Source organism: Oryctolagus cuniculus, chromosome 16 (genome assembly GCF_051225735.1).
Source record: "Oryctolagus cuniculus isolate XC-2025 breed Fujian yellow rabbit chromosome 16, ASM5122573v1, whole genome shotgun sequence".
NCBI classification, from domain to species: domain Eukaryota; kingdom Metazoa; phylum Chordata; class Mammalia; order Lagomorpha; family Leporidae; genus Oryctolagus; species Oryctolagus cuniculus.
In genome coordinates this window covers 14921346-14933415 of record NC_142882.1, presented here as the reverse complement: position 1 = coordinate 14933415, position 12070 = coordinate 14921346, and the positions used below count along the sequence as shown (strand labels likewise).

The window sequence follows — 12070 nt, the reverse complement described above, 5'->3', positions numbered from 1 at the left end:
ATTCCTTTCCTTTTTCTTTTTAACTTCAATTTACGTTAACTCACAGGTTTAATACTGCACTAATCATAATGTTCCACAAGTGAAATGTAGAAATACCACTGCTCCACAGGAATTTACACAAGGGTGATAAACAAAAATCAAATCCAGAGATGTCAGTTTCATTTTTATACATTGTGTTTTTTTCCAATCTATATTATGTAGTACCTATTACCAAAAAACTTATATGATATTTTCTTTATGGAATGGGTATATTTCACTATGCATAATGGTATCCAGCAAAAACCACTTTTTGCCAAAGAACAGATTTAATTCCTTTTTGGGGAATGAGTTAAACTTTTAAAAGTGCACATGAATGTACTACCCTGTGGAACCATCACAACAATCAAGATATTTCACATATAAAGCCATGTTGTTCTCATGTGGAAGAACTAAGATGAGCTTTCCTAAACCTCTAACCAATCATTCATGGTCAGCCACTCTGTGGGACACATTCTGTGATTTCTCTGTTTGGAATCTGATACTCCCCATCATTCTAATAGGGGAGAGGCAGAATTCCCCTTACTTGAACCCACAATATGGAGACCATTCAGGCAAAAGTAAAGCAAATACACTCTCTGATGTTAGAAGGAGGGAATAGAAGGATTTCTTAGTCGTGTGCACCTCCCACCTCCAATCTGAATGTTCTCCCTCTTTCCAATTGTGCCTCCCCTCCAGCTTCATCCACTTCTGAGGGAAATCCAATTTACCAACAGTGCTGGGGAGGATGTTTCCTTCCATGAAATGAGACACCGTGTGGCACACTATGATATCCACAACATTGTGAACTTTCCTGCTGGATTTCGGTTGCTGATTAAAATCGGGGAGTTTTCCTCTGAGAGTAAACATGATCAAAGCTTGGACCTCAATGAAGAAATGATAGAATGGCCTGTAGCATTCAAGGAGGTGTGGAATGTTGGATACATACAGAGGGTCTGAGGAGAGTCTGAGAGGATACAATGTGTGAAAGTTTAAATAACCATTCAGTTCTCATTTCACAACTTGGCTTCAAAAGATATGGTGGTGCTTACACATATAGGAGCCAGTGTATATTAAAAGTGCACGTTTGTGTTAGATATTGATGTTTTTACTCTGGGCATATTTATGCATCCCGAGTTTGAGTGACTAGAAAGAGCAATGTTAAGGAATAGAGATAGAGATCAATATGTAGACATAAAATTACTAAATGCATGTCTACACAAATTCCAAAATTTTATTTCAACTTTTTATTCATATAATGTGAAAAACTTCATGTATTAGATATATATCTATAAGCATAGTGATATTTTAATCTTTTGGTGAGAGTCGTAATTATGTTTGATGCAGTATGAACACAAGTAAATTATGAGTGGACTTATCCATCACCTATTTGTAGAAACCATTTCCATTATTTATATTTTCATTGCGCTTGCCAATCAGTTCAGTTTTTCTTTGGAGTAGAACCTCAAAACTGTGATCAAAAATTTTATCATCACTGAGCTGTGAAATACCCAATTTTTTGGGTGATTTTATAACTATTGTTTGTTATACTGCAAATGCATTGGTGTATTAGGAATTGATTCTCTCCCGGGGTCTAGAAGTCTAGAAGTAGATCAATGGGCAATCTACGTTTTAGAATATTTGCTCATCTTTTCTGTGTGGGCTTGTCTTTTCCTGAGTAGTTACTCAGAAGTGTACCTAGTCATTCTGATTTTTGGATATTATTTTTCTGGCATGTAAAATCTACTCAATTAAGGAAAGACACATGTCAAATAGTCTCAGGCATACACATTCTCAAAATAATTATCAAATAAAAAGCTGAACAGCAAAGATTTCAGAGGAAACACTTCAATAAAGAGAGAAATGTTCAGAAGCATGTATCTGGTGATGAATGAAATTTAAGCCATCAGGTACCCTCATATTATTTGTTACACAGATGAAAAACCTCTAACGAGCATCATAGAAACTCCAAATTGGGTGTCCAGGTAAAATCAAGGAGATACAGATAAAGATTGGGAAGGACACAGTGATGTCCTTGGGGGTGATGAGGTAAATAGTCATCCTATCACAGTGCCTAATGTTGTGCAAAGCAATCATCATCATTCTCTTTTCTCCACAGACTCCTCAGTCTTTGTGTAGCCAGAGGTGTGGTCCAGGATTCAGGAAAATACCACAGGAAGGAAGACCTGTCTGCTGCTATACTTGTGCTGTTTGTTCAGAAAGAGACATTTCCAATCATACAGGTAAAAACCCTAGAATTGACCTATGAGAATCCAGCCTCTGAACTATCTCTTGATAAAAAGGAAACCAAGAATATTTGCATTGGGATCAGAGTGCCCTATTGTTCTCCATGCACACCTTCACTCACTCTTTCCATATCCTTGTTGTATGCTCACTATCACCATCTCATTATGTATAAGCTGTTGTCTGACAGTGCTCATCCTTTCTAGCTCTTCTCTGACACTGGTTTCCTTCTTTCCCATCCAGTCCTGGAGGAGACTGTCTCAATCTGAGACCTAATGTCTAAACAAGAAATATAATATTTATATTTGTTAAGGCTCACTTTGGATCTAAAGGGCTTCAAATCAAAACTTTTCCATACACAACTGACGAGCAGGGTGCTACTTCACATGAATTGTGATGGGAATACTGTGTTATTTTCTGTGCTACATCTTTGACACTGTGCATGGTGTGCAGTACACATAACAAAAGCTACCACTTTGTCCTTTGGATGTATATAATAGAGTAAGAGAAAATCAATGTGAAATGTAGAGACACAAAATCCTAAAAATGATACAACTTGGTAACCCCAAAAACCATTGCAAAAGGTCAACTTTTAAGCAATGTTAAATATCACAGTCAATCATTTTGAGAAATGTAAAAATGTACTAAGTCTCATTGGTAAATAGTTCCACTGTTCAATGTAGAATAAATATCTTTTTTTAACTTTTATTTAATGAATATAAATTTCCAAAGTACGGCTTATGGATTACAATGGCTTCCCCCCCATAACGTCCCTCCCACCCGCAACCCTCCCCTTTCCCATTCCCTCTCCCCTTCCATTCACATGAGGATTCATTTTCGATTCGCTTTATATACAGAAGATCAGTTTAGCATACATTAAGTAAAGATTTCAGCAGTTTGCTCCCATACAGAAACATAAAGTGAAAAATAATAGATGATTTTTTAAATGATGATGAAATCAGATCAGACCTATTGTCATGTTTAATCCCAGTGAGAGTCAAGTTGGGAATTGATGATTTCTTTTGTTTATTTATTTTTTTACAGAAGATCAGTTTAGTATACATTAAGTAAAGATTTCAACAGTTTGCACCCCCATAGAAACACAAAGTGAAATATACTGCTTGAGTACTCATTATAGCATTAAGCCTCAATGTACAGCACATTAAGGACAGAGATCCTACATGAGGAGTAAGTGCACAGTGACTCCTGTTGTTGACTTTACAAATTGACACTCCTGTTTATGGCATCAGTAATCTCCCTATGCACCAGTCATGAGTTTTCAAGGCTATGAGCCCCTTGAGTTCTCCGACTCTTATCTTGTTTAGACAAGGTCATAGTCAAAGTGGAGGTTCTCTCCTCCATTCAGAGAAAGGTACCTCCATCTTTGAAGACCTGTTCTTTCCACTGGGATCTCACTCACAGAGATCTTTCATTTAGTGTTTTTTTTTTCTTTTTTTTTTTTTTTTGGCAGAGTGTCTTGGCTTTCCATGCCTGAAATACTCTCATGGGCTTTTCAGCCAGATTGGAATGCCTTTAGGGCTGATTCTGAGGCCAGAGTGTTGTTTAGGACATCTGCCATTCTATGAGTCTGCTGAGTATCTCGCTTCCCATGTTGGATCACTCTCCCCTTTATTCTATCGGTTAGTATTAGCAGGTACTAGACTTGTTTATGTGCTCCCTTTGACTCTTAGTCCTTTCATTATGATCAATTGTGACCTGAAATTGATCACTTGGACTAGTGAGATGGCATTGGTACATGCCACCTTGATGGGATTAAATTGGATTCCACTGGTATGTTTCTAACTCTACCATTTGGGGCAAGTCAGCTTGAGCATGTCCCAAATTGTGCATCTCTTCCCTCTCTTATTCCCACTCTTATGTTTAACAGGGATCACATTTCAGTTAAATTTTAACACTTAAGAATAACTGTGTATTAATTACAGAATTAACCCAGTCATATTAAGTAGAACAGACAGAAAAAACTACTAAGGGGGATAATGTATTAAGTTGTTCATTAACAGTCAGAGCTATGCTGATCAAGTCAATATCTTTATAATAAATTGAATTCTTTCAAAAGGTTGTTTAAATTCCCATAATCTTAGTTCTAGAAATATTTTATTTCAGTATCTTCAAATAAGGTCTATATAGTTCCCTTTATGAAGAAGATAACAAAAATGACTTCAAGTTTTGTGAGAATATTCAACATGCATTAAGTTAAAGAAAGAAAACTAAAGTATCATGCATTGACTCATTGTACAATGTACACTTGCCTATGTGTGTCCAGTGCATCTCTGATACGGGTGCCAGAAGCACCTAGAGATTCTATCAAAAGTAAAGGATGCACATTGAAAAGAATTGTAAGAGAAAATTCTTCAAATATTTACAGATGCTTATATTCTTTCACTCTGTCCTTTTTTTTACCAAATATGTTTATTTCTTTGAATGTGAGTTACAGAGAGAGGGAGAGCCTAATAGAGAGAGAGAGAAGTGAAAGAGAAGACCTTCCATCTGGTAGTTTCACTCCCCAGATAGCTGCAATGGCCTGAACTTGGCCTGGCCAAAGCCAGAAACCAGGAACTACTTCCAGGCATTGCAGAGGCCCACCTATTTGGCCTTCCTATAATGGTTTCTCAGGGACATTGGCATGGAGTTGGTTTGGAAGAGGAGCAGCCAGGACACGAACTGGTGCCTGTATGGGATGCCATCATCCCAGGCTGTGGCTTTTCCTCCTACATCACAACTTCAGTCCCTGAAGCTTGTATTCTTGCATGAACACCAAGGATAAAAACTGAGTAGGACTCTTACTGCAAGTGTAGCCCTACTGATAGCATTTTCTTGATTTTTCAGAAAAGATTTATTTATTTTATTTGAAAATCAGAGATTCAGAGAACAGGAGAGAGAGAGAGTGAGAGCAAGAGTGAGTGAGAGAGAGAGAGAGAGAATTGCTCATACCCCAGATGAAAACAATGGCCTGGGCTGGGCCAGGCAGAAGTCATGAACCAGGAGCTTCATTTGAGTTTCCCACATGGATTTGGGGGCCCCAAATACTTGGACCACCTTCTGCTGCTTTCTGTAGGTTATTCACAGGAAGCTGGGTTGGAAATTTATGAACTGGAGCACAAAACAATGTCCATATGGGATGCTAGCATTGCAGGTAATGGCTTTACCTACTATGCCAAACACTGACCCCACTAGTTTTGTTTATTTAATGGACATTTGTTTGAAAGAGATTTACCAGCTGACTGGTTCTTAATGACTTTGAAAATCATAGATTCAGAGATGGAGAGAGAGAGAGAGAGAGAGAGAGAGAGAGAGAGAGAGAAAATCTAATTGTTCACTACCCAGATGGAAAGAAAGAGTGTCCTGGGCTGGACCAGGCACAATCCAGGAACCAGGAGCTTCATTTGCATTTCCCACATGGGTGTGGGGTTCAAAGTACTTTGGCCATCTTCTGCTGTACTTTCTAGGCAATTAGCAGGGACCTGTATTGGGAAGTGATCAACTGGAACACAAAACAATGTCCATAAGAGATGCTGGCATTGTCGGTGGTGGCTTTGCCAGAATACTGGCCCTATTTTTGTTTGTTTGACATATGATTGAAAGAGAGACATATTCACCAACTGGCCTGTTCTTAATGACTTCTCTCATGCTGTAGCAGCAGAAGTGCATTATTTCAAGTGAGACAATGTGGTGTCCAATGTGGTGTTCACAGGAGGTAAAATGGTGAACACGTCATGCTTTCAGGTTAACAAGAGTGCCTAGTTGTTGTTCAGTAACATGATGAAAATACCACTTACTACCATATACCCTCATAAAGACAAACAGCTACAATTCTCTTCTATTCAACCGCAGTATCACAGCAGTTATATGGAAATACTGACAAGACGAGTCCATGTAGGAATTAGAGTAGAGAGAAATGTATGGCGGTCCCAGGAATGACACATGATTTATATTGGTCATCTCCATTTGAGGATAAGTGAGAAAAACCTTAACACTGATGACCCCAGAATAATATTCTAACCCATGTGAACAAAAGGCTTCTCCTGAGAAAGACACTGGGGACTGTAGAGAAGAGGGCTTGGAAGAATCCAAGCCCATATGAATTACAGGAAATTCACCATTTTATAGAAATTAAAACACTGAAAAAAAGTCTGAGTGACAGGATGAGACCACAGAGCCCCACGTGCAAAGGAGCTTCTTTGAACCAGTTTCTCCTATGGGAGTCAAGCATTGTCCCTGGGTCAGGAGTGCAGAAATATCCTTTAGTGTTTATTGGTATACATCAGAGCAGGATGGACTCAACATGATATTGAAGAAGGGACCCTTTTCCTGAACAGGGAAAAAGGAGCAAATTGTGAAATGGAAACGTGGATCTTGCTTTTCCCCACAGATGCAGAGCAGTGCATCCCATGTGCAGATCATGAGTACCCAAACCTGGAGAGAAACCACTGCCTCCCCAAGCTGGTGACCTTCTTAGGCTTTGAGGAATTTCTGGGGATGGCTCTGGCCTGCATGGCTCTGTGCTTCTCTGTCCTCACAGCTGCCGTCCTCTGGGTCTTTGTGAAGCACCGAAACACTCCCATCGTCAAGGCCAATAACAGGACCCTCAGCTACATCCTGCTCATCGCCCTCCTCCTGTGCTTCCTCTGCTCCTTACTCTTCCTTGGCCATCCCAACACAGCCACCTGCCTCCTCCAGCAAATAGCATTTGGCCTTGTGTTCACAGTGGCTGTTTCTACTGTGCTGGCCAAGACCATCACTGTGATTCTGGCCTTCAAAGCTCTGAGACCTGGAAGAACAATGAGGCGATTGCTGGTAATAGGAGCTTCTAACTTCATCATTCCCATCTGCTCCTTGATCCAACTGGCTCTCTGTGGCATCTGGTTGGGAATTTCTCCTCCATTTATTGAGTTAGATGCACATTCTGAGCCTGACCACATCATCCTGGTGTGCAATAAGGGCTCGGTCACTGCCTTCTACTGTGTCCTGGGCTACCTGGGTTCCTTGGCCCTGGCGAGCTTCACTGTGGCTTTCCTAGTCAGGAATCTGCCTGACACATTCAATGAAGCCAAGTTCCTGACATTCAGCATGCTGGTGTTCTGCAGTGTCTGGGTGACCTTTCTTCCTGTCTACCACAGAACCAAGGGGAAGGTCATGGTGGCCGTGGAGGTCTTCTCCATCTTGGCCTCCAGTGCAGGGCTCCTGGGCTGCATCTTTGCCCCCAAATGCTATGTTATTCTCATAAAACCTGATAAAAATTCTTTGAAAGCTTTAAAGAATCAGAGTAGTTTTAGAAGACCCTAAATTATTTTTCCCAAGATTTTCTTCACATTTCTACATTTGTAAGCAAAATCCAAAGTGAAGTAGCCTTTCAACTTTGTCAGATAAGCAAAACTAAAAGCCATTGTTGGTTAGGCATTTGGCTTTGCAATTAAGATGACCTTGCATTCCATAATAGTATCTCAGTTACTAATTTGGTTCTGACTCCTGACCCCAGTTCCCCCCCCAAAAAAAAAAAAAAACCATTGAGTGAGTGGTAACAACTCAAGCTATTGGATCCTTGTCAGTTATTTTTTTTCCTGGCTCCTTGCTCTGTCTTCAATCCAGGCTCAGCCACTGCAGACATTGTGAGGTGAAGCACTGAAAGGTTTGTCTCTCAACCATCTCTCCGTTTCTCTCAGTTTTTCTATCTTCCTCTCAAAAAATACAAGGCAGTCTAGAAATATTTTCATATATCTGATATGATTTGGATAAATTGAAAATGTAATGCCATGTTAAAGAAGCTAAATCTAAGAGGTCTCATATTACCTCATTCCATTGCCAGGAACTGTCCAGAGTAGGTAAACACATAGCAAATAAAGAGATGAATGGTTGCATGAACCAAGTTCATGCAAGTTTGCAAGTGGCTGCTTAGTGGACAAAGGCTTTGATTATGGGATGATGCAAAAGGCTTCAATCTACATAGACATGATAATTGTACAATTATCTGATCTGATTTCATCATCATTTAAAAAAAATCATCTATTATTTTTCACTTTATGTTTCTGTGTGGGAGCAAACTGTTGAAATACTTACTTAAGGTATACTAAGCTGATCTTCTGTATATTAAGATAATCGAAAATGAATCTTGATGTGAATGGAAGGGGAGAGGGAGTGGGAAAGGGGAGGGTTGTGGGTGGGAGGGACGTTATGGGGGGGAAGCCATTGTAATCCATGAGTCGTACTTTGGAAATTTATATTCATTAAATAAAAGATAAAAAAAAAGAATTTATTACTAAAAATGCTAATGATCACCTGGGCCCCCAGTAAGTTGTAATCATTTTGCTAGGGGAAGGTCTTGCCCCCATGTTTATTGATGCCTGACCAGGATGACTGATGTTATGTAATTGCCCTAAGCTCTGTGAAGAAAGCATGCTGAAAGCCAAGACAGGCCAAAAGCTAAGCCTCTTGCATCACTTAGCCAAGTTGTGAAGGCAAAGGAAAAAAAAAAAAAGGCTTCAATCTACATAGACATGATAATTGTACAACCCTGTGAACATACTTTATAAAAAGTCAATGCAGAATTTGAATGTAAAAGTAATGTAATACAACATATTTGTACATTACTTCAGTGGTTCCCACAGGGTATGTGAATTTCATCGGAATAATAGCATCATTGTCTCCTGGAATATGAACACTAAGCAAAGGCAAAAAGAGAAAGCAGTCAAATGATGGAGGACACAATTACAGAATAATGTCTATAATCGTGGAATCTACCGATAGTTGTGATAAAGATATGCTGTCCAAATAACTAGACAGTAATTATTGACTAAGATGTTTGTGAACAATACAGTGTCCAAAGTGAAGAATGCTCAAGGATTAGTTGACTCTTGTGTTTGGGAAATAAATTCCACTAAATTATAACAACAAAAGGATAAATTCAAGACCTCGAGGAAAGCAAGATAAAGCAGGTATAACTGAGACATGTTTTCAAATATAAACATTTATAGCATCTAAATTGATAAACAAAAAGGAAATTAATTAGTGTACATATTTTCAGGGATAACCCTACCATATAAAATGACATTGCTATTTATAAGTTGATGGTCTGCTGTCTTTCAGTTTCCTTCATTATTTTTATAGCTGTAGAACATTCAATCTTATGGATCTGCCATATTCAACTTATTGAATCATTCACAGGCGATGATTTGTGTTGTTTCCACACTTCCAGTGTTATGAACAGATTATCCTGACTATTCTTTTAAAAATATATGTTTGGGTATGTACCTCCAACTGTTTGAGTGCACAGGATATTTCAAATGGTTCTGAGGAAAATGCAGTGAATATATATGTTTATTTTAGTGAAAAATTTAGTTTTTATTTATTCATGTTTTAAGCGAGTTTCTAAAACTTAAAACAACTAAAAAAACACCCCCCAAAAGAAGTGACTTCTAAGTGAAAAGTTTTTGAAATTAATGAAGATACTGATAAACAAAACTCTCTGTTATCCAAACATAACACATACATAAACATAAATAAGTTGAGTTTTAAAATTCTAGGCAAATATAACTTATAAGTGTGTAACCATTACAGTAGTATTCTATGTGATCTGAATTTTCATGACATTTCTTATGTTTTGCTATTTTCTTAAATATCCATTTCATAATTCATTTATTTATTTTATATTAAATATTTAAATAATGTTTCCTAAAAGTAGGTAATTATGTTCTTTAGATGAAGAATGATGAGGCCGGCACTGCGGCACAATGGGTCTCCTGGCTTTGGATCAGCGCAGCTCCAGCCATTGCGACCATTTGGGGAGTGAACCAATGGACGGAAGACCTTTCTCTCTGTCTCTCCCTCTCACTGTTTGTAACTCTATCTCTAAAATCAATAAATAAAAATCTTTCAAAAAATAATACAGAATGATGATAAAATACTGAAGCAATTTAAAGGCTTTGCTAATGAGTACACCCATCCCAGATTCTTTCACACTCACTGTTTGTAGCTCCATCTCTAAAATAAATAAATAAAAATATTTCAAAAAATAATTCAGAATGATGATAAAATACCAAAGCAATTTAAAGCCTTTGCTAATGAGTACACCCATCCCAGATTCTTTCACACATATCACTGCCAAACACAGAACATAGCTCTGGAGGATTCTGGGCTAGAAATTGATTTTATTTCCAAGGTAACTCAGGTCATGCTTTGGTAACATATGAACCCCAAAGTTGTAAGACATCAATGCAGTAAAGATTTACATTAGTCTCAGAGTAAATATATAACAGTGGTTGCTGAGAGAGGGGGCTGTGCTCCCCAGAGACATGGAGATAAAATGAGGGAAAGACCACTGTCCTGATGATGCTGCACCAAATGTTCATGCTTTCCTCACTTGGAATTTCAAAGCATAGAGCCTCTGGGTATCTTGCCTATTTTCATTCCTTCTGTGAGCAAAAGTCATTCTCCTTAAAGCAATGTGCATGTGAAATGTCATCTTCTCTATGCTCAGAATGACAGAGTGCAGCATGGGGATGGCCTCATCCACAACCATGCCCCACGTTGCTGCCATGATCCACACCTTCCCCACATGAAGAAGCATTTTTCTACAATGTATACACTGACAAGACTCTACATCACTGTGTAGCATGTGCACATTTGCAGAAGAAACTCTTGTTCTCCTCTTGAAAGCAATATCACTGGATACTGAGGATGCCTTTTCTTCCTGAATTATAGCTGGATTTGTGTGGATTTTACTACCACATTATCTGAACCCACACTTATATTTATTAACTCATGGGACAAATAGATTAAATTAGTTGAAGAGATTAAAGTCTAGGAAAAAGGCAAATAACCATATGTAAAAAAAACTCAGAGAGTTTATTTCAGCATCTAATTTCATTTTTTACTTGTAGTTAGAGTTCTTGAAATAGTCTGTGTTCTTATTTACAGTTAGTAACTTGGAATAATTTACAGTGAATTTGTCAAAGGGTCTCAAAGGTGTATGCCTAATATGCCATATATTAGGCATCATAAGCACAGAAGATAAAGTTTAGCTCAGACTATGAATAGTTGCAATATTTTGTGGAGATTTGGAAGCTTTCTTTTTGGTCACACCCTGATCCTTAATTTCAAAGGAAAATCACAGTCTCATAAAATAGTCCAAGGGTAGAGATAGAACATAACATAAGTAGTATGTATACATATGTTTAGATTTATAGAATGTGAACGTTTTGTAACTTTGGGCCTACCAGATAACACAAGGTGTCTTTAAGGAGAAATTGTGAATTCTGAAACATCTATGTTTCTCACACGTGTCATCAGCAAATGTCTTTCAATTGTGCAGCTTTCTATCAGCAGCTGAGAGAATATTAGGAACAAAGCTAATACATGTGCTAGAAGCAAATTAAGAAGAAACAAGCACACACACACACACAAACACAGACGCTATGTATATTCCTGTATACATTCTGAAAGGCTTAATTATATATGGTGAGCATCTTTACTGTATTTTTATGTACTGCAAAGACAATTAGATTACACAAAGTGATGTAAAAGGGTAAGTATATGGATAAACTACTGCCCTTCTCTGGATGTACATACTATTTCCAATTTATGAAGCCTATTTCTCCATTAGAGTACTACAGGACTGGGAGAGATGTTAGACACAGCCATGAAGAGACTTCCTGGAGGTACACATAGGGTCATCAGTGGTGAAGATGACCTTTCACCTTCTTGATGAAGGATTTTGTGACATGATGAAATTGAATATTTTTTTTAGCTCCAAACTAATTATTTCTACAATTGCCAAATCCCTCAAAACAGTTCACTG

At 38.1% G+C, this 12070-nt stretch overlaps 1 protein-coding gene across 1 annotated transcript; it reads left to right on the top strand.

Moving 5' to 3' along the window:
* The first annotated feature begins 780 nt into the window (after positions 1 to 780).
* Positions 781 to 7563, top strand: LOC100347118 (vomeronasal type-2 receptor 116-like). Its single transcript, XM_070067753.2, has 3 exons — positions 781 to 942; positions 2135 to 2258; positions 6650 to 7563. Exons 1-3 carry the CDS (start codon positions 781 to 783, stop codon positions 7561 to 7563), a joined length of 1200 nt encoding a protein of 399 aa, XP_069923854.2.
* Positions 7564 to 12070: the final 4507 nt, after the last annotated feature.

What these genes read in the sequence shown, in the direction of transcription:
- LOC100347118 (XM_070067753.2), top strand. Translation starts at nt 781, where the DNA reads ATGAGACACCGTGTGGCACACTATGATATCCACAACATTGTGAACTTT. An exon ending in GGCCTGTAGCATTCAAGGAG is followed by an intron (nt 943 to 2,134) that starts GTGTGGAATGTT and finishes TTTTCTCCACAG; the next exon opens with ACTCCTCAGTCTTTGTGTAG. An exon ending in AGACATTTCCAATCATACAG is followed by an intron (nt 2,259 to 6,649) that starts GTAAAAACCCTA and finishes TTTTCCCCACAG; the next exon opens with ATGCAGAGCAGTGCATCCCA.